The sequence below is a fragment of the Oreochromis aureus genome, linkage group 7 (assembly GCF_013358895.1).
Source record: "Oreochromis aureus strain Israel breed Guangdong linkage group 7, ZZ_aureus, whole genome shotgun sequence".
Lineage (NCBI taxonomy): Eukaryota > Metazoa > Chordata > Actinopteri > Cichliformes > Cichlidae > Oreochromis > Oreochromis aureus.
In genome coordinates, this window is record NC_052948.1 from 10699827 (window position 1) to 10727077 (window position 27251).

The window sequence follows — 27251 nt, forward strand, 5'->3', positions numbered from 1 at the left end:
GATGAACACCAAGGTACCTGTAGCTGTCCACAGCCTCGATGTCCATACCTTGGATGTTCAGTGGTTGCAGTGGAGGATGTTTGTGCCTGCGGAAGTCTACCACCAGCTCCTTGGTTTTACTGGCATTGATCTGGAGGTAGTTCAGCTGGCACCAGTCCACAAAGTCTTGAGTCAGTCCTCTGTACTCCTTGTCGTCCCCATCAGTGATGAGGCCGACTATTGCAGAGTCATCAGAGAACTTCTGCAGGAAGCACTGGGTGGAGTTGTGGGAGAAGTCTGCAGTGTAGATGGTGAAGAGGAACGGAGCCAGAACTGCTCCCTGTGGGGCCATGAGGCGACCCTGTCCGACACACACAGCCCTGAGTCCTCACATACTGTGGTCGGTCGGTGAGGTAGTCCAAAATCCAGGTAGTGAGGTGATGGTCCACTCCAGAGTTCTCCAGCTTGTCCTTCAGAACCGAGGGAAGAATAGTGTTGAAGGCACTGGAGAAATCAAAGAACATGATTCTCACAGTGCTCCCAGCGGTCTCCAGGTGAGCGAGGGAACAATGTAGGAGGTGAATGACAGCATCATCCGCTCCAATGCCAGGCTGGTAGGCAAACTGAAGTGGGTCCAGTGATGAGCTCACAAGGCGCCGAAGCTGAGCCAGGACCAGCCGCTCCAGGGTCTTCATCAGGTGGGATGTCAGAGCCACCGGCCTGTAGCTGTTGAGGTCCTTGGGGCGTGAAGTCTTTGGCACTGGAACAACACAGGAAGTTTTCCAGAGCTGTGGGACTCTTCCCAGCCTCAGGCTCAGGTTGAAGAGGTGCTCCATCACCCCGCACAGTTGGTCCGCGCAGGACCTGACGACCCTCGAGCTGATGCCATCTGGACCCGCTGCCTTCTTGGCTTTAATCCTCCTCAGTTCCCTCCTAATCTGGGTGGTTGAGAGAGACAGGCTGGAGCCTTGTGTTGAGTGTGTATTGGATGCTGTTGTTGGGGTGGGAGGGGTGAGCAGGGTGAATAGAGGAGGTGTGAAGTGTCTGAGGTGGAACAGCAGCAGTGGGGGTGGGTGAGTCTGCAGCCGATGTTGGAGACTGCCTCATGGCTGAATCAAATCTGTTGAAGAAATGATTCAGTTCATTTGCCCACCTCACATCCCTCCCAGGCAGAGAGTTCTGATGTTTGTGGCCTGAGATGGTTCTGAGGCCTCTCCAGACTTCACCAACGTTGTTTTGCTGAAGCTGGTTCTCCATCTTTTGCCTGTAGCTGTCCTTCCCATTCCTTATCAGTCCCCTCAACTCTCTATGCACCCTTTTCAACTCCTCTTTGTCTTTCGATTCTATGAAGCTGAATGCAAAATAAATAAAACGATACAAACAGAAGAATAAACTTTGAAAATGTTTAAAATAAAATAAAACGCAGGGTCACGACTTCAGAAGGTTGTTTCTACGGCTACAAAAAAATAAATAAATACATTTTTTATTGAAATTCTATTGAAATTTTAGAGATGTCCAACTCAAAAGACAATAAATGGAAACTCCACTCTAAATTTGATTTGCAAATGGCAAAAAATGTTTTTTAAAAATCATGTTTTTTTTGGGGGGGGGGGAGTTGTTTGTTTTGTTTTGTTGTTTTTTTTATTGGCAGAAATAATCTTTAAAAAAACACAACTACAGATCCTGTTTAGTCAGACGGAAATTCGTCTGACTATTTTTTTTATAGCTCATCAAATAAAACAAATAACAATAAAAACAAGAAACAGCTGTCACTTTGACTCAGGTTTATTGTGCAAGACTTATCAGGCAAACATACAGAGTCATGGCAATAAAAAGTGGGTCTGCATGCTGCTAGTCAAAAAGCCAAAGCTTCCAAGTATTTACATTCAAGTTTTAGACACAAACATATGAAACTAATCACAAACAGCTGATCACACACACAAAACAGAGTACCACTAATTCTCTGACACAGTGACTCAAAACATCATGAAACTCATTGCACAGCTGAAGTAAGTAGTAGGACTCTTTAACTTATAAAAATACTAGAAATCTGATTTTTTTTTTTTTTTTTTTTTTTTTTTAGAACATTTACACAGTCTGTTTTCAGGTGGCACCGACACTTGTAGCTGCTTTTCACCCCCGCCACAATACACAGAAGATCAGCAGCAAGACTAAACATTAACACGAGTGCCCACGAAACAGCGATTAAGCTTGGCGAAGGTATGTGAAATTTGACACAGACAGATAAATGCATCAAGAGGAGGACGTCAGTTGCTTTGATACCCAGAGATCAAGGTTTAAATACTTCAAAACAACCTCAAAGACTTTATATTCTATTAAAGATCCCTGCTACGACATCCCAAAGACCCGCTTTATATCCACTCATCAGTTTTGTTTCTATTCATCTGACATCACACCCATCACCATTTCCCCACTCACTCCAGTTGCATGTGAATGAAAAGCATACCTGCTATGTCACTTGAATTTAGGATAAAGCAATATAATCTAATAGTTTTAAATAGCTTTATACTGAATATATGGTAATGGCTATTCTAAAGGGAGTTATTGCTCTACAAAAATATGTGCACATAACACCTGTAATTTTGGCTTGTGTTATCTATATGCATGTAACACGAGATTCCTCCCAAAAATACAGCTGTGACACCATCGTTCCACACTTGCAGAACAATTTTGGACTTCCTCTGAGAAACACTTTAAAACTAATTAGCAAGATTCTCAACAAATTCAACATGAGCCCAGTTTAGACATAGAACATTAAAACCGGACAACAGTGAACGGATCACAGGTCCGCCTGGATTCTTTGGAATTAGCTTCAAAATCTTCCACGTCACACTAATTTTTCTACATTTTAAGAAAGAGCACCACTCATTTAAAATTTAATCACTTGTCTTGCCTGATGCATAATCTGTTCACTCAGTGCTCAACACATGGGATGAAATAAGTGAGTAAGAATTTGACTGCGTTTTAAAATCATTAGCTTGTATCCCTTTTCCTTCAGTCATCGAGTGACATCGGTGATCTGTGGATGGACAAATCAGTCATAGCTGCCTTACTCTTACCCGACCGGATGACCGATATACCGTGGCTGTGAGTGACCCCAGCATGGACGGCTTTAATATGAAGGTTGAGTGTAAGGAGTCGTTTGGCTGGTTTTAAATTAAATGTTTTGAAATACTTTGAAATTCCATAATATGTCCTGCAAAATGTCCACTTTAAACAAAGAGAAACATCCCACACTCCTATATTAATACAGATTGCTTTGCATGCTTGAGCAATGGTTCTTTATTCACTGTGTCCAAGCCTTTGGATCTTTTATAGAGTTTTAAGGCAAACATATGTCAGTCAGATTTGGACGGCTAGACTTAAAGTGTGTTGACTTAGTGTGTGTTTCTTGGAGCCAGAATCCGGGAAAGTGTCATTGTCATGTAGCCCCATCGGTTCCACCGCCACCGGTCTGTCCAGTATTTGCCGTTGATGCTGAGGACTCCTGGTCTGTTTCGCTGATGCAGATAACCGCATCACCGCTTACATTTATGAGACACTGAGCCTAAGAGAAGAACAAGTATGCAAAATGAAATCAATTGAAGAGCCAGTACTGAGATAAACTGCCTGTTAGTAATGTGCAGTTTATGTACCTGATTTTTATTTGGATTTTCCATGAACACACATTCTTTCATGCTGTAAGACACAACTGCATTGCCGCCGAGGGCCGCTACATGGGCTCGAACCATCGCAAACACCTCTGCAATGAATGAGTGAAGGAAGCCGCTAACACCGCCTTCCTGCACAGAACAAAAACACACTTTACGTTTAAAACTGCGCAAAATGACCGCGGGACTTTGGATGTTGTGCTGACGTCGTCCGTACCTCCCGTAATGATGTCGTCTCTCTGATAAAAAACATGTTGATAATGCCAAGGTATTTAATGATGCGTATCCCGGGAAGGAAGGAGAGCGGCGTCATCTTCACCACCGTTACCGAACTGCCTCCAAATGAGCGACTGGAGCGCAGCGAGCGGGAACGTCCCTCTTGAAGCGGACTGCAGCGCTCCAAAGATGAGACTGCAGGTTCAGAGAGAGTGCAGGCAGAAGCAAGTGGGAGACGTGAAGAGAAAAATAAGAAGAGAGGAGGGGGGATATAAAGAAAAAGAAGAGATAAAACGGGAATGGAGATACCAGAAAAAACTCAAAACCAGTGGAAAGATTAAAAGCAGACATGAGCCTTGAAGCAGAAAGAAATGTCATAGTGGAATGAGCATGCAGAAACTCAGCTGTTAGTGTTTGCACAGCAAGAGTAAAATGTGTACTTACATGTGCTTAGGCATGTGTATGTGTGTGCGTTTGTTAGATTTACATGCAGCATTGAGAATGCAGTAGACAATCACTTGGCGCGTGTGGGCTGCCATGCATATCATGCAGTCGATGCAAACAGACAATTACACATGTCTGCAGACAGACAGACAGACCTGGGCACAGCTGTTTACAAGTGTGAATAGAGTGCTTACAGCAAAGTACATGAGAGATTTTTTTCTATATGTTGGCATTTGTGAGGAAGGCTTCAGACACGGAGACAGACAGAAACAGCTGTGAGGCTGAGGCTGGGCACATGTACACAAGCCAGAGTGTGAAAGATGCTCCAGTATCTTATTGCAAATTTACCTGATGTGGCTTACATCCATCAAACCAGGAACCTTCAGAGCCACACATTAGACTGTAGTTTACTTAACGTGCACAGGTCTGAAAAGTCACACTAGCTCTTGCAGAAAAGCTTTGACCCCCGCCCCACCGTGATTATCAGTGTGTTCCCAAACAAATCAGACATGAAATCCTTTAGCATTCACACAGTGTCTCCTCAAATAACCTCCCATCTTCCAAGCTTAAGAAGAATCAGTGATGCAAAAGCAGGGGAGGGAAATAAAAGGAACCCTCTGGAGGTTCTCATGAAATTGCTGCAACCAACAAGCTATTTGAGAAAAATGCTGCACACAAAATGCAAAAACCTTTCTAATCTGACACACTGTTTTTTGGCAAGCTGCAAATTGTGGATCCCTCTGAGGGGCGGGGCGTCAACTTTCACACTCTAGCCAAAAAAAACAAAACAAAGCTGGTGCTTGATTTACAATGCTCCGCCCCCCAGCGGCATGCATGGAGGGGTGTGTGCGCGTATGTGTGACCGCTTGTGAACCGTGTTCTGTATTTGTGGGTATGATCACCAGAGTGTGCTAGAGACTGTGTCCTCCTACTTGTCTTAACTGATCCTCGTCTTATGGTGTGAGCTTTCAGCCTAAGCAGCTCTAGCCAGGTGCTGCATCTGTCTGCAAAGGAACCGTAATCAACGGAGGCAGCTGGAGAGAACACACACGCACGCACACACACGCACACACACACGCACACATGCATTCACAAACGCAACAGCAACAACAACAACAAGAAAAGAAAACGAAAAGACAAAACAACACAAAACAAACGAACAGAAAAGAACAAAACTGGATGAGGGTTGGGAGCGGTGCAGGATAACTCTGTCCGAGACTAAAGGATGAAAAGTCAAAACAGGGCAGTGTAGTAGTTTCGGTAGCAGGAGAAGGGGCGGGGGAAATTAAGGAAAAGAAGGCAGCTTACCTCTGGGTGAGATGTTGGTACTTTCTGCGACACCTGTCACACACACACACACCATCACAGTCTAACTTTGTCCTTGTCGGAAGGCGAGAAAAGTTCAGCAACAACCGATTACTGCCACAAGGCGAACACAGCATGCGTTGTCTAGCTTTAACCATCACTCCCACCCCATTATCCCATGGCTGTGTTAGCCTAATGCAAATGTCTCCTCTAGACACAAAGTCTCCTCTACACAGCGTCACAGACTGTTATCTAAGTTCACGGCAAAACAAACTCTCACTTGTCTACTACAGTTAATTTACCTGCTGATTGTACTATAAGCAGCTGGTTTTGGCAGAGCTTTGCAGCTGGGGTGAATAAAGAGACTGTATCTGATGTGTTAGTGGACGAGATGGGTGATACCCGTTTAGTGAAGCAGGGTAACGGATGAGGTAAGGGAGATAAAAACAGTTAAAGATACCTGAGATTTTGGATGCTGTCTGAATGTTGGAAGAGGACGAGTCTGCACACAATTCCAGGGGAAACTGCAGCTGCTCTTCAGCCTCAAGGCTCCCTAAAAAGATACACACACAATCCACACTCAACTTGACACACAACACACAGCACTAGCAGGGATGATTCTTAAAAGCAATACACTGTTTAGAGCAGGGGTGTCAAACATAAGGCCCCAGGGGCCAGAATCGGCCAAAGTGGGTTGTATGTGGCCTATCGTGTAAAATGAGTTTGACATCCTGGCTTAGATCCTAAAAGAATATTTGTTTTCCTACTTCACTAATAATAATGCAATAATTCTCAGCTTTGCTCAATATTGATATCAACTTACCTAAGCTGAGTTATTGTATTATTTGGAGTCAAGTAGTGGCTCATCATAGATACAGCTTGAATTTTTTTTTTTACTTGACTGAGTGCATTAAACTGGATGTGAAAGCTTTCCTTCATCTCAGCAAAGCTGCAACTAAAGTAAAATGCACAGAGAGACTGACCTTTGTTGATGGGCTTCTCAGCTGTCTTCTCCTGAGTCTGTTCCTTGTCATAGGTCATGGCAACGGCTGTCACTGTGACCTGTGCAGGGAGATGAGAAGAGGAAAAGCAGTAGATATAAAAATTTTCTCTCAATTACATTCACTGCTCTGGCAGCTTGACAAATGAGTGATGGCCTGAATTGTCTCACCTGTATGAGCTCTTCTTCTGGCACTGCTACGGTGAAGTTGAGATGACAAAGACAGCAGGGGATCATAGAGCGCAGCTTGAAGTAAAAACTCTGAAACAAACGTGATGAATTGTAGACTTGTAAAACCCAAATCAAAACAGCAAGTTCAACTAAAAAAACAAAAACAAAACAGTGCCAGTGTGAAACCTGCTCCATGATGGTTTCTTACCTTCAGCAGGTTCTCACAGAGGTCAGTGAAGATCTTGTTTAAGCCTTGGTTAGTAAGATTGGCATTGCTCAACCTCAAAACCCTCACTGATGTAAACATCTGTCAAAATAAAGGATGACACAGATTTGCACAGATCTAAATTAATACTTAATTGTATTTATTTCTAAAATAATTATTCTGCAATAATGGGTAGCATTGCTACAACTACGTTCAAGCTGTACCTGTACTCCTGAAGTCCAGTTAGAAATCCCAGGCATGTTTTCAGTGTTGCAGCTGTAGAAACCTGAAGACATTGAAGCAGATGCAATGAAGCACAGAAACAATAGCACATGCTAGAGCTTGGACTGAATTATTAACTTGTGTGCAGTGCATAACGATCCACTGTAACTGAACCAGAGTGAGTGTGCAACATGTACCTGTGGGGGGAGGTGCATCGATCAGGAGGGAGTGGATATCCTCCACGGCATCGGTGTCATCAATCTATAGGAGTGATCAAACATTGTCACCATTTAAACTGGCATTTACAACTGGTGTGTATTGATTTGATTTGTACAGATACACACCTCCAGGACGAAGGCATCCTTTTTGCCGTGGGACAGATCCAGTTCTGATAGTTCGTCTGAGCTTTCCGAGTGGGAGCGAAAAAGTCTGGATCGATGCCTTGGCTCAGGGATTGGAGAGCCCACCCCTTCCTCTGCAAGCTCCTGCAAGCAAAACAGACGGAGCATCCGAGCAGACGGGACGTCAGAGAGATAACCAGAACACCACAGAAGATCACATCTGTATCTAACATCTTTACATCTCTACAGTAACTAGTAGAATGACTGTGTTAGTAACAATCCACATGCTCTCACTCACCCAGTCAACTTTACTGACACACACTCATGGTTGGTGTTAATTTGGAAAAAGACACACTCGCACACACACAAATATATATGCAGGTGAGAGTGTGGTTGGTCAGGGGAGATGGACATAATCAAAGTACGTTAACAACTTATAAAATGACTTTGCAGTGAGTCATCTGAAGAGGTGACTCTAGTGTGTGATACGTATTATTCCCACACAAAAAAAAAAAAACGTCCCCAGTTAAGAGCTGCAATAAAGTTAAAGGTGGTGTAGTACTGTGATTAATAGTGTGAAACACTTGTCATGCTTTGCTGCGTCTCACAGCTAAAGGTTGGCATGCTCAGTACCATGTTTATGCCGCAGAACACCTCAGGGTCCAGGGCAAATAATTTCTTTAATGATCAGAGAGAGACAAGAGGGGTAAGTTTATCACGATTCACAAAGAACAGAATATACAGCCCAGGCATATATGGACAGTTAGATGTTGTTCAGCTTCAGCACAGAGGATTTAAATAAGATGACATGTACTACATTAAAGTGTCAAGTCTTAGATTTCACTTGAGAAGGTGTACATCAGTATGGAAAGGACTGCTTCTGATACACGGCAGACAAAGTTTAGGGGCTCTTTCTTTAATCTGACCTTCAGCAAGTTGAATAGGTCTCAAACAGATTTGGCTCAAGTGATTAACACAGCGATTCAAGGACAGCTCACTTCTTCACCCTGAAAGGCTCTTTGGTTGCTTCGGCTATGCCCAAGAGGTAGTTGTGCTGCTGAATGATGACATGCTGATGGCCATTTTTAATGCATCTAGAGAATTCACCTACAGTGCACGCCTGCACATTCATTCTCATGCTTTTTTTTCCAGCAGTGAATTAATTAACAACTAGCAATATGACAGTAGCAAACGCAGCCATATGAAACAATAACAGAGAGGGGGCTTTAAGTCAAAAGATAATATTATATTATATTATATTATATTATATTATATTATATTATATTATATTATATTATATTATATTATATTATATTATATTATATAAAAATGACTTGGCCCCTTGTAAAGCATTTCTGACTTGCTTTTCAGTCATAAAAGTCTTTTTTTCCTTCACCATGCCAACAATTTTCTGATTTTCTGGAAAACAAATACCAACATGGAGCTCTTTCTCTTTCATGTTCAATGCCTCTCTTCTCACTTAATGACACAACTTCTTGTAACTACTTGTAACTGAAGGTTAAGTCTTGACAGTCAGCTCTGAGCCATGACACACAGCCACCCAAGAAACAGTTTCCAGGTGTCCGGCTACTTTGAATCTTTGTAAATCTTGACCCTTTAATGTTGTATCCAATCAACAAAGCTTGGAGAACAAAATAAAAAGGTAACTGTCCACATAACTATAGTCTGGACTGTATAGTATGTCTCATAACATGTTTTTTAACACTGTAAAATAACACCAAAATAATGGAAAATACTAGTATTGTCCATACAATGTAAAAGCCTGATGATAATGCACTAGTCTTTAATATTCTTGGTCATAGACCATAGATATTTCTTCTTTCAAAGTAGAAAAAAATGTGAAAACTGTTCCCACTTGTTGCAGTATAAAATGACCACAGACAGCGATGCTATAGCGTATTCATCAGGATAAGTTTTTACCATGTCTGAACATCATAAATTTCAACTTTTTTAGTTCTGTTGTGCTAAAAGGTTTCATACGGACTACAGAAGGCTACACAAATCATAATTTCCCAACATGACACCTCAGCTACTGCAGTTTGGAAACAAACCTACGTTACCACAAACCTGCCCTGAAAGGTGAGACTTTTCAGGCTTGATCACAAAGATCAGCTTCCATAAGTTCATTCACTGTATCAGCAAGAGTTGGCTGTCTCACCGGAGGATTTATTTGATAGAGCTCTTTGTTCACAGCTATGGTGTCATTAATCCTTTTCTGAATGGATGATATATGCTCGTTGCTCAAGTCTCCTGGAGTCTTCCCTGCTATCTGGATACCCCCTGGAGCAGGTAGAGCTGTCAGGTACACACCTGTAGCAGACTGAACACACACACGTTTACTTCGATTAAGATCCACCACACATAAAAGTGACATAATCACTTGTTAGCATGAAAGGTTAACCTACAGCCAGACCCAGGAGCATGTTCTCGCCAACACTGATCTGTATGTGCAGGCCAAACAGCGCGTTCATGCTCCGCAGTTTCAGCTTGTTCATCAGCTGAGTGTGTAGCTCATATTCCATGAAAGGCAGCAGGTTAGAGATGGCCGTTGCATTCGTTTCTCCCTGGGCTTTCTTCTTTAGACGACACAGCCTGACAGACAAGAGGCACCAGCATTGAAGGTGCATTGATCAAATCATAGAAAAACTGCTCCATTGAACCCAGTTGAGGTCTAAAATTGACCTTGATTGGTCAAAATTGCTCACTTTGATCACTTCCTCTGATGTAAAAGTGCATCTTCTGAGGTGTATTATTTAGTCCACATGCTACCACTGAAGAATATTGGGTATTATAAATCATGTTATCTGAAATATCTACTGTAAAAGTTATTTTTATAGCTAGATTATTGAGTGAAATGCTTGTAATACACTTTACTTTTATAGATTTGATTTGTGTGTGTGTATTTTTCCCTAAGTAATATTTTAAAAGCCTTTTAACTCCTTTACTGCTAATATCAAGAAGGGTTTGTGGGTTTGTGAGGTGTTATACCTGGCCTGGATAAGGCAGCCTTTTCCTGCAACAGCTGCTTCTGATGGCAGGTCAATTGTTGTGAAGAGCACATCAGGAACCTTAAAAAAAAGGCAGTAGTTATTAATATTTTTAAAGAGCAGAAACCTTTCATTTAGCCTAAAAAGAAATTAACTGTATTTGATACCTTTTGTCGTCTACAGTGGTAACAATAGGTGAGCTGTGCAGGAAAGGGCATGTTGAGCTCATCGTACGGGATGTGACAGAAGCCACAGCTCGGTGGCGATGGATCCTCAAACCTGGAGAACAACAAAAACCAAAAAGGTGCGTTGTCATAAACATGTGATGACTGACATTTAGACTTTGAGCTGAACAATAAGAAAAAAGAAACCAACCTGTGGTCGGTGCAACCGATGTCCAGGCAGCCTTCACGCATGTACCGAGGATTCAAGATGGCTGCTGTGCCAGATGCGGACAGAATACACACCTCCTCGCTGTTTTGAGCCAATGGGAGAAATCAAAAGAGAAAAACAGGAAGGCACAATGAGAGCAGGACACAAAGAGAGAAATCACAAGGATCCAAGTGTTTCGTACCAAACTCGGGATTAAAGTGCATCACTTTTCTGTGTGTTTACGCAGTACATACCAGATGCTTGTGCTCTCACTGTACCCTACAACTGCATGGCAACCGAGAGCTCTGGCATGAGATTTGATCTCCTGGCGAATCTCCTCCCACCAGGCATCGCGAGTCTCCGGCTCATCTGCGAAACACACAATTCTAAATCAAACAGCCTTCACAAGGCATTTCTAACTGAATTATTTATCAACACCTCACTGAACACTAAAATATAGGTTAAAAATGCAGTACCCTCACAAATCCAAACAACACTAACAGAAAATCTGTGCATAATCCGGTGCCTAATCTGACTGCTTTGACTTACCAGAAAATCAACAAACAGCCAACATTACAGTTTGTATTTTCTGATGTTTTATGGGTTAAACAGTGTATCAAAGCAGGCCAAAACCAATTGTGATTTTGTTAAACAAACTGACACTGAAAATGGTTTGTGAGAATTTCAGAAAGATGATGATGATGATGAAGGCAAAGTCAATGGTCAGACAAGGTTAGTTCATTAGTGGACATCATATAAATGTTCATGTCTCCCTTCTCTTTGTCTCCTTTCAGCCAGCTGCACTAACAGAAAGGACACAGCCACCAGCCATTATGTGAGTTCTTGGCTGTGCTAGTGTAGATAGAAAATCTGGTATAAGAGAAGACACTACGCCTGATTTTAAACGTGCTTTCCTATCCCGGTGACAAAGCTAGTAATTTTAAAGCGATCGAGCCTTCATCATACTTATGCTAAACAATGGGTGTGTTTCATGAGGCTTTGCTCCAAACATCTTTTTTTTTTTTTAAGCCAAATCATTGCAAATTGAGAGCTTAATCTGACTCTTATGGTTGTTTTAGGCTGTTGAACAAAGAGGACATGACAAAAAAAGCTACATTAGAGTATTGAGCTTCACCCCATGACTCCCTGGGAGGGCTACATGCTGACAGAGCCTCCCAAATACAGAGAGAAACTCAAATGGTAGGTGAGACAGGGGAGAGGGATGAATGAGGGGATGGGAAGAATGGGCTGTGAAACTGAAGAGATGAAGAACAATGACTGATGGTCAGGCATTAGGCCCACGAGGTGGGTTTCTTTAAACCAGAAGCAGTTATGTCAAACAGGCACAGGCTCACCAACGTGCACGCTCATGACCATGTGCACAGTCATGGGCAGAGAAGGGCCATATTCATTCACTAGAGTCCATCAAATCTAGTCCATTATTTAAGTCAGCTCACCTCTTTCCCTCCATCCCCACCGTAAAGTCCCAGATCGAGTTAATTTTCCTCAACTGCCCCCCCCAACGACTTCTTTCCATGCATCCATTCATCACTTTTCTCTTTCTCACTCTTTCGCTTTCTTTCTCTCAGTATGAATACGGCCCAGTGAGTTAAGGATGCACATGCCTCAGTGGCTCTTTGTGACAGAGTAAACCTCCTAAACCTCCTCTGGTCTAGACAGGTTTGACCACAATGCTCATTCGGGAAGTGTTAGAAACAGCGCTGGGACAACGTTAGTGAAGAGCAGGATCTCTTCTGTGCAGCAGGATGAGCTGGGTGTGGGGTAGCCAGGCCAGGCTGGATGGGGTGGGGTGGGGACACAGGGCATGCTTAACTCAACTCAGCACACACACACACGCACGCACACAGATTAGAGAGAGGAAGATGGCAGCTCACTGAAGTCAGAAGTTTTCAGCAATATGAGGCTATGCTGAATTCTACTTAAGTTTTCTATGGGGGCGTTATATTTTAACATTAAGCAAACAGGGGTTTAATTTCATTGAGCTGCCATCATTCCTGTGGGTGAGAGCATTAAAAGGGGGGAAATACCTGCAGTGACACTATTCCAGTCTAGCAGTTTGTATGAGCGCGTGTTACCCAAGGCTGGGCCAGAACACACCGTTAGTACAGAAAAGAGAGAAAAAGAAAAGAAGAGACAGTCTAACAAACCGACACAGCACAACGGCAGCACTCCACAATCACTATGCAAAGACAGACACCACTTCACAGTCACTAATGCGACGACAAACTAAGTTAAGCCCTATTAAAACAATCTGACAGAGAAGAAAAAGACTGATGAGGAAGAGAGGAGAACTGAGATGAGTAAAAGCGTCAGGCTATATTTACTTATTTTGTTTTTAACATAAGGAGAAGAGAAGCTCTACAACACAAAAAGGAGCATGCAGCGACTGTAAGTACATGTAGGCGCACTGTGGAGTTTTCTTGTAAACAAAAACGAATGGGCATGTTCTTACTGTAAATGCCCCCCCCCCGATTTTAAATCATCAGTCAACAGGTTCAAACGGTGCCAGTTTGGAGCTGGCCGACCAACCTGAGTGAGTGATAGAAGTCATCTGGGTTGCCAACATTTAGCTGCAGTGATTCAACAATGTCGGCCTTGGATGCAGTTATACAACATTACATGAAGTGATTTTATATGCATTAGCTAATGTATCTTGCTAATAACAAGCACATCAAGCCTGAGTTAAGCAGAGCATAACTGTTAAGTTATTGTTGTTATTGTCAAAGTAAAACAAGCTAAAAAAAGTAAGGCACTTGTAAAGATATCGCTCCCCGGTGCTATTTTTGAAGACAAACTCCACAGGGTACCTTTGATGTTTTTCTGTAGTAGAAAGGCACAGCAACAGTGAACAGGGCTCTTTTCAGACTGCTTTCCAAGTTAATCCTGGAGTTTCAATCAGGGTCATTGAGTCTAATTTAGACAAGAATACTGGTTTAATCACAGCACCGTTTTTTTAACAGTCTTATTTTAGTTCCCCTGTCCACTTCTGACAAGAGCCCTGCTTATCCTAACCCAGCCCACATTCATCAACACTCCCCTTTGATTAGATTCTCAGACATCCTTCATTCGTATTGGTAGGCTATTAGTAAACTGAGCTAAAAGGTAAAACTACTAAGTCTATAAACTGGACTCAGGTATTCCAACACTGTTAACAGGCAGGCGATCACCTGACGAGCAAATGTCTGTAAATCTCATTTGAAGGTGTATTTATTATGCCCCTCTTAACAAAAGAACAGATTCAACACAGTGAGTTCAATAAAGACAGAAAAAGGCTGGCAGAGCTTAAGCAAGACACCACAGCACCTCGATATGTTGCCACCTACAGCCAACCACACACACAACAGAAGTAGCAGGCAAAACACTGGAGCCATGCACCACTACTGCAATTCAGCCCCAGGGGGCAGCACTGCACAACAACAACACAGCAACCACAGCACAGGCACACACACAGAGCCACCAAATGACCAGCACAGACTATTAATTACATAAAGCCAGTGAGTCAAACCACAAGGTGAAAGTTGTCCCTATCCATAAAAATGTTTGACACATGTGATGATAGCCCATCCTAAAGTTTAGAACAAACTACTGCATACGCAGCCTATCAGCGTGACCAGGAACAGCTTTCACCTGCTACCTACAGGACTTGTAGATAAACTTAAGTCTGACCGTCAACTTATAGTTTTTTTTCCTTTGCAAACAAATTGGGAGTAGGACCATACACTGGAAAAATTTGGCAACACAAGAGGATAATGGGTAGCATTGACTAACAGCCATTTGCAACGAGATCAAACACACACAACACTGTAGGGTCAATGGAAAAAGCTCACTCTTATCTTTTCACGGGGCGATGGACGAGCTACGTTAGGAACTTGTGTGCGTTCGTGTGTTGAACTCACCGGGGTTGTGTATCCGATCCAGTAATTTGACAGATCGAGCGCTGACCACTCCACCAACATGAAGCAGAAACCCAGGAGGGAACGACATCAAGGTGAAGAAGGGGAACTCCTACACATTCAATTTAAAAAACAGAAGCACGCACAATGGTCACTTACAGAAATGGCCTTTCCAGTATTTTTGTGTCTCATGTTTACTTATACATTAGTGAATATTAAGTTCTCAACTCAAGACCGAGTTCAAATATTTACTTTTTGCTGACAAGGCTAATTTGTTCTGCGTTAGGTAGGTGGTTAAAACACCACTATAAGATACCTATAGAAGTGGGCAAAAGTCTTGAGTCACCCTACATTTCTTTATATTTTACTAAGGAAATGGGAATTCTACAAACATAAATACAGTACATAGAATTGTAAAAACTGCTTTTGCCCTAACTGGCCTGAAAGGTCAATATTTGGAAGGACTCCTTTTAATCTTCACTAAAGTGTGAACTCTTTCAGCCAAGCGTCCTTCTCATTTCAGGAAAAGCTCTCCAGGCTTCTTAAAGAACAATCACGTTTTGAGATGTGAGCTGCTGGGTAGGCCAACCAAAATCAGATAGTGTTTCACTTCATGTGTTTCTTTTTTTTTTTATCCATGTATGCTTTTAACTCTTTTGTGTTTGGAATCACAGTTGTGCTGAAAAATGAAGCCACAGCCAGGTCCCGTGTCAGGTCTTTGCTGGATTTTATTTCCTATTTTCAATATATGAATTTCAATTACTGTTCATCTGGTGCAGATGGGTTTTTTAGGCCTACCACTTCTTTTCTCTTCCACTTGTCAATTTCTCTCAATGTTTTGTAAGTAAACTCTGCACATGCTGAGAAATCCTGGGTTCTCAGCTAATAGCTCTTTGAGAATCACCTTGTTGGTGCAAAAATATGTCTGTCTAATTATGTTACATTTGCCATTTTTCATAGAGTTGACTAAATAAAAGAGAACAAAGTGTTTTTTCTGATGGTCTGTTAGTAACAAGGTCCCTAAAGATACAACTTAAAAGTGTTTCTTTGCCAAGTTGACTGTAATGTGCAGACATATGTGGGTTAAATTCCTTTTTTATGCTCGCATGAGTAAGACGTCAGTTTTTAGTGGCTTAACAAAAACAATGAGAAAAACTGTCAGGTACAAGGACTGGACTGAAAATGAATGAAAAAGCAGCCAACATGCAAATCAAAAACCTAGAAAGACTTTCAGAATGCTGGAGAACTACTGCTCACAACCACCTACTTCCTGCTTGGAGGTAATTTAGTTAAAAAAAGAAAAAAAGAAAAAAAAACAAGGGCTAGCTCAAGACCTTTGCACACTATAGTACTATACTAATAAGACCTTTATATTCCATAACAACAACAAAAAAAAATTAAATACTTTGCATAGAGATTTCTAAAGGCTTCAACCCCAGAAACCTCACAGCATCAATTCTATGCAAAAACAGAAAACTTGGGAACATGCTAAAGACAATAAAAGCAGAACCAGATATCAAACTTCACATTTTTTTCCTCTCCCAACACATACTGAAGCAGTTGATTATTGATTAAAACTGTTTTTAAAGTCTAAAACATGATGCACGTAGACTTAAGTTACAGCAGTTATAGGATAAGTGGAAACATGCACCAAGGACAGAGTGTGATGAGCCCCCCATGCAGGTTTTGTCCACTGAGATTCCCCACTACAGCCTACCCGTGTAGGAATAAAACTCAAAAGCATTTCAAATACAGCTGGAAATGATTGAGAAAAACATCTTTGAAAGCCTAGGTATTTAGTGTCACTCATGTAGAGATTCAATCCTTTTGAGTCTACCGTATACACATGCATTCATTAGGTCTGGAGCTGAAAGTGAAGGACAAAGACAGACAAAGTAGTTTGCGGCTGTGAATCATTACTCTGATTTACATGCTTGTCTCTGCCCACTAAGAACACAGCTGGTCTTCTATCTCTAGCCAAATAATGTGATGCAAATCCATGCATTCACTCACACGAGCAGGAAACAAAGCCTGCTGGTATTCATTCTTAGTTGAAGAGACAACACTCTTACAGAAAAGCAGAGGGACGTAGTGATTCCCAACCATGCAGGAACAGTATGTGATGGATGGCTTCAGTGATCAGAAATCAGGTGGGAATGCCAAAAATTTCAATCGTATCCACTACTCCACAAAAGGAAGATGTCTTCCAATTTGTCTGACAGCTCCTCCCACTCTGAGCCAGGTCGCAAGAATGAGCTGATGAGATGAGTATGCTCATTCCTGTTTTTGATACGGGAAACCAAAATCAGACTCAGGAAATTTTTCTGGAAGGAGGGAGGCACTTGAGATGAATATCCAGACGAAACACGAACAGTCTCAAACACACCCCTTCGAACAAGAAGGGAGCACAACTCCTAACCTCCGGCACTCTGCATTACATGTTTGTCAATCTTTTAGGGTTTGGAGGGTGCAGAGCAATAAAAAAAAGAGCCAGGTTAGGAGTTGACTCAGACTAAGTGGTGGCCATCCGCTTGGTTAGGGTTTTAAGGAAAAGGTGGAGAGTGAGAAGGTGTCACACTGATGGGACATACCCTGGCGTTTAACAATAACCCAGAGGAAGACGCTCCCTGAGTAGCATAAGTGGTCGAGACACAAAAAAGGGAACATTACTTGGTCTTACACAGACCGATCCCCATTAAACACCTCTCCAATGTCAATTATGAATCCGTCACACAGAATGCACCTGTGTTAAAACTCACCATTTGCACAGAGATCTGAGGCTGATATGCAACGCCAACACAAATGTCAAACCCTCAGCTCTCCAAAATATATGGCTCACCAGCTCTGACATTGCGTTTCAGTCTCAGGTGTCTGCACGAGTAGTGAGCTAGTAATTAAATGTATGTAAGTGTGGACGATGAGTGACACCAGTGTCACCGTACCCGCTGCTCAAGAGCTGTCTGTGTCTGTTGTCTGAGGAGGGTCCTCAGAGGTCCCGCCTCCTTCCCGGCGCTGCCTCCACTGCCCATTCCTGATCACAGAGGAGAGCCTGGCTTCAGTTTTGTCATTTTAAACACAAAAGTCAGCGGAATACAAAGCCAAACAAACTGTCAGGTGATTATTACATTGCAGCATTCATGTTAAGACAAATCAAGAGAAAGTTGAACTTGGACAAAAAAACCCCTAATGATCTTCAGCCTCATGAACCTCAGACTAACTTATTCTGATCATTTAGTGCACTAATAAACACATCGAACCACATGCTGGGAGTTAAAGTATCCAGAATAGGACTCTCACAGTAATGTTGTCTCACAGTGGACTGTGAGCAGTTAGTGTTTCTGACAAAACCAGTCAAGACAATCTGGGTGTGAACAGTCCTGCTGTTGACCCATTAAATGAGTGAGATGCCAACACTTCACTGTTATAAGGTTCTGGCACTCGGTGACACACAGCAGGCCTACTATACCGGAGGCTGCCAGCAGCAGGTCCTCAGTGAAGGACACGCTCTTTCTCAGCAATGCAGAGTCTGACTGGATGGAGGAGAGAGGGGCTGAGGTGGTTGCCCTGGGGTTAGAGCCATGACCACAGCCCACTGAGCCAGAACCAGGAAGGGACAGAGTGTCTGTGGAAAGGATGGGGGAGCTGGGGCAGAGGAAGATCCCAGGTCTGCATCTCACTGAGTGGGGCTCCTCTATCCAACAGCAGAGAAACAGATGGAGGATGCATAAAGAAAACAGATATATTGAGAATGGATAGGCAGAGAGCAATGAAGAGAGTAGGCAGAAGCACAACAACTGAGAAGATGGAGAAGAGCATGATGAGGAGGAAAGTGGACACAAGCGCAGAGAAATGAACTATGCAAAGTAGGTAGCTAGTATTAAGTAAGTTGGGCATTGTACTGATACTGACCTTGGTGAGCGGATCAGCTGTCAATACATTACATGGCTGGTCCACATTTTAATTAAATTAGCATGCTAACTACAGACTGGTGACTTTCAGTGTCGCAGAACCCAAAAAATACTTTTGATTCAAATAATTTAATGACAGTTATCAAATGTGCACTGCATGTACTGGTAGTAAGGTGAGAAAAAAAAGGAACGAGAAAAAAAAAGGAAAAATGCTGAAGAATGATGGGAAGCAAAAGCCATTTTCACACATGAACTCCAGACAATCAATGCTTCTGATCATGAGCCATTTCTCTTGTTCTCCATACTTTTATCTTCCCATCATTATGGTACAAGTTGATCTTGGTTTCAATCTGTCCAAAGATTTTTCTAGAACTGTGAAGGCTCTCTTAGATGTTTCCTGGCAGTCTGATCTGCCCTTCCTGCCTCAGTTTAGGCATCTCATTGATTGTGGATAATAATGTTCCAACCTTACCAAAAGTGCTCTTCACTCGGTTAGATGTGAAGCTGCTTTTCTTAAACATGGAAATAATTCTGTTATAGTGGACTTTACTTGTCTTCTGTGGTTTTTCAAGCCTTTCAATGTTGCTGAACTGGCTAGTTCATTTCTTTTTTTTTTCAAGAACACACCAGAATGTTGTTCCTTAAAGTTGATGCTCTCTGTTTTCTTTTGGTCTTTCAACCAAATGATGAGCACTTCAACTTGTATTTATACATCTGTTGACCTCATATTGAGGTCAGCTACTAAATGCAAGCTCTAAACTTGGAATCAGCCCTAGATTTTTTTATCTGCTTGTAAATTATCATGGAATAACAAAAGAACATTCCTCTGAAATTGGATGTAATGGACTGTGTAAACAATTGGCTGTAATTCCTAACAAGTTAATGCAATAAGTTTGTCAAATGCCTTGAATTAAAGCTTAAAAGTCTACAGTTCAGTCAAATCTTATTGAAAGTGTTAAATCCTAAAGACTTAGCTATACAGTGCACCCAAAAAATATTCACAGCTGTAACAGTTTGCCATGTTACAGCCTTATTCCAAAAATTTATTAAATTCATTTTCTCTGCAAAATTTTGAGTATGATGCCACAAGCTAGGCACACCTATTTTCGGGAAGTTTCTATCATTTTTCTTTGCAGAACCTCTCAAGCTCCATCAGAATGGACGGGCAGCGTTGGTGCATAGCCATTTTCCGATCTCTCCAGAGATTCAATCAGGTTCAAGTCTGGGCTCTAGCTCCCTGTTGATCCCAAAGCCACTCCTTTGTTATCTTGACTGCGTGATTAGGGTCACTGTCCTATTGGAAGATGAACTTTCACCCCAGTCTGAGGTCCAGAGCGCTCTGGAGGAGCTTATCATCAAGAATGTTTCTATACATTGCAGCTTTCATCTTTCTCTCGACCATGACTCATCTCCTGCGCCTGAAAAATATCCCATCATACAGCTTGATAATGCTGCCTCCATGCTTCACTGTAGGGATGGTATTATCCAGGCGTCGAGCGATACCCGATTTGGTGGTTACCTTTTGGCTCTCACGTGCCTTCCGTCTGGCCACTGCCATACAGGCCTGATTGGTGGACTGCTGCAGAAATGGTTGTCCGTCCGGAAGGTTCTCCTCTCTCCACAGAGCAACACTGGAGCTCTGTCAGAGTCACCATCGGGTTCATGGTCACCTCCCTGACTAAGATCCTTCCCATCCCAATCCCTTAGACTGGCCAGGCAGCCAGCTCTAGTTAGAGTCCTGGTGGCTCGCAACTTCATCCATTTATGGATGATGGAGGCCAGTGTGCTCACCAGGAACTTCAATACTGTAGTAATTTTTCTATACCAATCACCTCTGTCTCAATACAATCCTGTTTTTGAGGTCAACAGACAATTCCTTGGACTTCATGGCTTGCTTTGTGCTCTGACATGCACTGTCAACTATGGAACCTCACACAGGACCGGGTGTGTGCCTTTCCAAATCACGTCCAATCAACTGAAACATCTGACAGATGATCAGTGGAAATGCTATCTACATGTTATATTTTTGTTTTTTATTTTTAATAAATTTCCAAGAATTTCAAGCAAACTGTCTTTACTTTGTGATCATAGGGTAGAACTTGGAGGTGAAAAATGAACTGAAACCATTTTAGAAAAAGGCTGTAACATTACAAAATGTGGAATAAGTTAAGAGCAGTGAATACTTTCCATATTCACTGTACTTTGTTTGGTTTAAGTGACTGAAACAATCTAAATACACTGGACATTTGTCTTTGAACGTGCAGCCTACCTTGGGGCAAGTCCTGCAATCTACATGTGAAAATGGCTTAAGAGGAAAAGAAAGGAGGCACAGAAGAGGAAACATGAGCAAGAAAGATAATGAAGTGGAAAGAAAGGAGGAATGTGGATTAGGGGAAAATGTAGGTCCAATCCTGAGGGCTCGGGAGGGCAGCTGTGGTGAAAAGTTCCTCAGTTTTTGTGGCATTTATTAGTGGCCTGCGTTAAAATGTGTTTAAGTTGTCCTTAGGGCAGAGTTCTACCAAAATGATCTCTTCCTCAACGATTAACCATAATGACTACTAATGGAGAAGTGACCTTCAATCAACAACAGCCCCCATGAGACACAGTGCTTCTAAAGCTACAACAACAAGGGGACGGAACAAATACAGAGATCTGGTGTGCCTTCAGGCTATGAAGCACATGTTTTATATTCCAATTATTAAAAATGCTTTTTTTGTTTTGTTTTTCAAAATGTGAAACAAGAAGACACACCAGGCCACTGAGGACAGGTGGGAGACAAGGCAAGGCTTAATAAATATTTATAATAAAACTTACAACAGAAAATAATGTTAAAATATTCTTAAAAAATGAACTGAATAAACAGAATTTGAAAAACAAAACCACACAGCAGCACCAATATGAAGTGTAGGAGAAGGGAGGAATGAGAATGGGAAAGAGGGACGGGGCCAAGTATTCTTACCCGTCTTGGGCGTCAAACTGAGGTCTGTGTCTGATGATGAGGACTGGCGGCTGCATGGCTTGGAGGGAGAGAAGGGGGGAGGAGAGGAGGAGGAGGTGGGAAGGGCTCTGAAAGGGGTTGGCGGGCCGGAGGACGAGGGCAGATCCTCAACAAATACCGGCCTGCCAGGAGAACATGACACACACACACACGTCAGTCACCACTGCACCCCTCTTTGCGTATGTATGTGTGCGCATATGTGGGTGAGAGTGAACCGAGGTTGTTAAGTGGGAGGGTGACTTTTTAATGTGACACTTGTTTGCTTTGGGTGAGGTGTGTTGTCAGGTGCTACGCATGGCTGGAAAACAAAAAACAAAAGCAAGCGTGAAAAGCAAAAAGTAAGGACGAAGAATAGCACACGCACACACACATAAATGAAACTAAAGAAAGCAATATGGCAAAACACACAAAAAAAGATCAGATTAACAGAGGATGACAAGCTGAAGCATGTGTCCCAGTAGAGTGAAGCAAAGGTCAGGTGACTGTAGGATGATCACAGGCCCTTCCTCAGAAATGCTGATGCAACTGCAAACCCGACTGCCCACCCCGCAGTAATTAGAAAATGAGAAGTGGAGGGATTCCAGACTAAAATCATTTTTAAGGACATAAGGGTCTGTCTTCCTTCTTTGCCTTGATGCCTCTCATCTTATAGCTTTATTGCTACACTGCATGTCTGAGTTCCTGCCTTTCTCCTGCACCTATCTCCTTTCCTGCCTCTGCGTACCAGTGAAGATGAGTGTGGGAACAGAGACTGAGAAGTTCTGGGACAGTCTCTGGGAGCTGCAGACCGAATGCACTGGGCTGTTGTGGGTGGAGCGGCATCCGTGGGCAAGGGGAGACCTGGGCCAATCAGCAGAAAGAATGAGAGTGAGAGAGAGAGAAAGACAAAGAAAAAGAGAGAGGAAGACGAAGGGCCGATATGGACACGAGCAGTGAGAAACGTCCAAATCCAAATGTTGGCAGAAAAGAAGAAAGAGATGCACACAAGAACCAACACAACACAACATTGCAGTAGAGTGAAAAAGGGAGACAAAAAAGGAAAAGAACAGCAAAAAGAGGTTGCTGGGGTTTCTTTTTTGTTAAACTCCCACTTTTTGCACTGTTATTCAATTTAAAGTCATGTGAAAGAAGCAGGAAAACAACACGCAGCTCTCAGTTTGAAATCTCAGTCTCACACAGATACAGAGCAGGGATGTAAACACGAGGAGGAAAAAAGGTAACGAAGGCCCTACAGCATTACAGATAAGTATCCAAAAACAAGCTAGCTTGGAAAAAATTATTTTTATATGGCTCCCTGGGAAACCTTAAAATTCTCCATTATGGCTGAAGTATTAAAAAGTGAAATAAAAGAAAATAATCAGCAATCATTTTAATACATGGAGTAACTGTGGATATCAATTTTTAAGCAAACTGATTACGATAGGTCTTTTATTTTATAGTAGTGTAAAATATCCACCCGCTACGTTTTGAACTGTTGGTCAAAAAAAAAAGCAATGTGACGACCTTGTTTTCCACTTTGGCACCATTTTGTTCTCATGATGTCTTTTTTTCCCTAAAAAGTAAGTAAAGGAGGCCTAAGCAAAGATAGATAGATAATTAAATAAAAAAAGTAACTGTATTTTTTGTAGTAACTGAAAGTCCATTTATTGAACGGAAGGAATTGAGACTGTAAAGTACTGGCAGCCTCCTAGTGGACACACCTATGGTATGAATTTAAAAATCTGTTAGTTCTTAGTTCTTAGTTGAAGTTTCGAATTCACAAGACTTGACCTCTGACCTTGAGGTCGAACCCAAAATTACAAAATTGATTTAATGTAGTGGAATTTCTCTTTATACTAACTACAGCTGAACAGGGTCAGTAAATTAAACAACAATAAATACCCGAAAGAGATTAAACAACAAGAATCCTGAATCATGGCAGTTTTAGCTCATTGAATAACCAGTTAAAAAAAAAAAAAAAAAAAAAAAAAAAAAAAAAATCAAGAATGTGTGTAATCACAGATAGCTGTTTAGATTCTGATAACATAGAAGAAATAGTTTTTTGTTTTATTTTTTACAACACCTTAATTGCAAGAAAAACCAAAATGCAGGTAAGTCTTAAAGGAAAGATGGAGAAAGACAATCATAACAGTGGGAAGAAAATGAACTCTGGTACAATAATTACGCTCTCGCTCTCTCTCCTCTGATTCATCACTTTGTCCTATTTTTAGTGGACATTCGTGACTGTTCTTCTCACCAAAAAAACAAAAAAGAGTTTTCCAATTAAATTCACACATTTCATCTCACCACCAGCAGATGTTTACATCCCCGTTACACAAAATCTCACACGCCGACACACAGATGTACAGTTTGAAGAGAATAAGAGGCACACAATCACACCAAGTGTCGTTAAGCTTACAGGAACTGCATGTAAACCACGAAACAAATCACTTATGATGGGAAAAGCAGAAAAAAGTGAGTAACCACATAGTTAGAGGCACAGCAGAACATGTGTACTAGATACTCACTAAAAAGATGCAGCACTAGAACATGCAGAGGCAGAGCAGAAAGCCATGCAAGAGGAGTCTAAAAGAGCAGACACAGACAAGGGAGGAGGAGGGGTTGAGGATGGCTGTGTGTGTACTGTACATGTGTGTGTCTCAGGTTATGTCGTGTGCTGTTAGTTTTATGATGCACTACACATGATACAATGGACACACCAAGTGCAAAGGGGAATCAAGAGATACTGAGACACACACAGGAGTGTGCACATAAACTTTTATACAGTACACGCTTTAATCCACACGCTCTCCCTTTCGTGCACACACAATCGTCTTTCCCAAAACTCACAAACTTGCACATAAAAGAGGTAGTAGTGTGCATGCTCGTGTTGTTGATTCATACTCACTCCTTTCCATCTTTAGAGGGGGAATTGCAGGCATTGGAAGCAGGAGCTGTGTTTGGGTGCATGTGTGTGTTGGTGTTAGGGGCACTTCCAGAGCTGAGTTTGTCCAGCGTGCAGGCGGTACCTATGGCCCGGACCACCAGGCCCGACTCTCCTTCCAGGTCGAAACACTGCAAGTAGCCCACTACTGCATTCCCACCCATCTCCAGCACTTTAAGTCCTATTTTTCTCTGTAGTTCTCCTGGACGGGGGGGTAACACACGGCCATGTTAACAAAACAGGTAAACAGGAGCACTCATTCCTCCACACCTGAATTTCCTCACAAACTTCCTTCCTTACCAGACATGAGAGAGATGAGCCGCTGTCGCGCTTCATTGGAGGCCCTGGGAGTTCTGATACGGTCAATCCACTGGTACTCTGGATCTTCATTTACCACAAGTTCCTCAACAAAGCCGTGCACCAAAGTTGCCCTGTAGCACTGTGGAATACATGTGGCTGCCATACAGAAACAGAGGAGAAGGAGCTTAGATTTCACGAGAAATTTTTGTTATAGCTGATATTCCATCTTTATTGCACATTTGTAAGTGGTATGTCCTTGTTTACAGATGTGCTAATGGCACTGACACAGCTTATAATTTTGCCGATCAAGGAATAACCCCTTTTTTTTGCTGGCAAGATCATTGTGACACAAAAACCTTGATTACAATGCCATCTAATTAACTGCCCTCCCTCACATAAATCTGAAAATGGTGTCTTATGATGCATTTAGAACCAAAAATCCACCCAAACTTACTGCAGAAAAACTTGACCCCGCATGAAGACTGTCTGAAACGGTTCAAATCGTTGAAGAGCTCCACTTTAACAATGACGTTTATTTCCCCTCGAATTCCTGATGACAAACAATAGAAATATAGATAAGGCTATGAAGAAAACAAAATAAAATTTGTGATCATTGTGGATGGATTAGCTGATTCTTATACCATGGATGGTATCATAGATGGGAAACCAGCCAGAGATGACAGAAGCAGCCTCACTGTAAAGCAGCGGATCAATGTCAATGTAAACTTTCCCTATGGCATCATTAGCACTGTAAGTGTCGTGGTCCAATACTGTGATCTGCAACGGCTCATCCTGCAGGTCCTCATCATCGACCTACAGACAGAAAGGCATGAAGAGGAACAAGAGGCAAAAGCAAGGAGGAGAGTTTAGAAATCTACAGAATCTGAATGCAATTTAATGTAGTAATAACATCGGTCCCTCATGTTCAAAGAGAGGCATTTTACCTCAAATTTGAACCACTCCGAGTTCCATTGTGGATTGAGGGATTTGGGACAGACATCCGTTTTGAAGGTTGTATTTCCAAACTTGACCTGGAATGTAATCAGACACATTTTTTAAATGCCTAATTGCTTTTCTTGGCTCATTTTGGGCCTTTAGAGGGGAAGTGACTATCAACATTAGGACAAACAGTTCATGTACAGCTACACTGCTATAAACAAATTAAGCACATAAATTCTTCTCTTACCTCTACGAAAGCATCAGTAAGGTCACTGGCTCTGTCCATCACAGGCAAGTGGCGCCCTGCCACAATTTTGGCCTTGAGTTTCCCAGGCATGATTCAATTTTACGCTGATCTGTCAACATATATAATTAAAACTGTCAATATTGCCCTTAACAACAGGAAACATCGAGGCGTCGGTGAACATGTGTTGCTGATAACGTGCAGAGCCCCTTCCTCTGTTTACAAGCTCACTAGCTAATTAGCTAAAAGCTAAACTAGAATTTGTATTTCTTGTTTATCAAAAAAGATGATCCACTCGGTTTGAGGTTATCTACTGCATTGCCGTTTATCAAAACAAAAAACAAAAAAAACGAACTATCAGTGTGCTAGATTAAGTTAGCAACACGAGGCTAACACGAAAAGCCACTTAGGTTAACTGCATTGCAGTCAGAATCTCTTTAGCTCTAGTTACCTGATCGGCCATGTTTTTACAGTCACGGCAAAGCCGCCACCTATGCAGCTACAAAGTAAGCATGTTGTCTTCAGTGCAGACTGTAACATCCTTACCAGTGCTAGAAGATTAACATACAGCTGGCCAAGCAGCAGCAGCAGTCTCGTTTTACTCGGACATTATTGTTGACAGTCCACCGTTCGTCTGACCTCCGTGTCTCTCCCATAACACGAGACGTGAGTTCCCAGTACAACACGCAGGAAAGTGTCGCTCAACTTAGAAATCATCCAGCCGCAGATATTGCGGCTTTACAGATACTGGCGATGCTCTACAAATGGCATTACTGTCCACTTATTATTTATTTTACACGCCCCGCGTAAATACAACGGCTAGCTTGACAGCATGAAGCTCATGATGAATGAATTCTCACTTGGGGTTGTTGTGTGCTGCGTTTGTGTGTATCTCGTAAAGTTGTACTTTAACATGCAAACGTTAAGCCGACGCGCCCCTCCTTAAAAGATAAATAAAAATAATAATATAAGAAATAATATATTATCTAATTCCACTGGGATGATTAAAACGTGCCTTAATGTAGTACAAGTACTAAATTTAGTTTTTCAGTAGTTCAGTTTCGCTTAATTTTATCTATATCAATAGCAGC

The 27251-nt window shown here is 42.1% G+C and overlaps 1 protein-coding gene across 9 annotated transcripts; it reads right to left on the reverse strand.

Moving 5' to 3' along the window:
- Positions 1 to 1748: 1748 nt before the first annotated feature.
- On the reverse strand, positions 1749 to 27251 carry c2cd5 (C2 calcium dependent domain containing 5). 9 transcript variants are annotated; one of them, XM_039614794.1, is made up of 29 exons: positions 26707 to 27247; positions 26164 to 26272; positions 25922 to 26008; positions 25619 to 25790; positions 25432 to 25527; positions 24978 to 25133; positions 24642 to 24879; positions 21716 to 21876; positions 17791 to 17879; positions 14852 to 14960; positions 11189 to 11303; positions 10938 to 11036; positions 10730 to 10841; positions 10564 to 10643; positions 9981 to 10167; positions 9734 to 9895; positions 8188 to 8232; positions 7558 to 7698; positions 7411 to 7474; positions 7216 to 7277; positions 6995 to 7093; positions 6787 to 6876; positions 6599 to 6677; positions 6076 to 6168; positions 5619 to 5651; positions 5243 to 5314; positions 3868 to 4061; positions 3636 to 3782; positions 1749 to 3547 (listed from the first exon to the last, which is right to left on the reverse strand). In XM_039614794.1, the coding sequence occupies exons 2-29, from the start codon at positions 26251 to 26253 to the stop codon at positions 3422 to 3424; spliced, it is 3198 nt and encodes a 1065-aa protein (XP_039470728.1). In that variant the 5' UTR covers positions 26254 to 26272; positions 26707 to 27247; the 3' UTR covers positions 1749 to 3421. The 9 variants fall into 9 exon arrangements, 7 of the variants coding, with proteins under 7 accessions (XP_039470728.1, XP_039470727.1, XP_039470726.1 ...); XM_039614793.1 differs by having other exon boundaries at positions 5213 to 5314; XM_039614792.1 differs by having other exon boundaries at positions 5243 to 5344.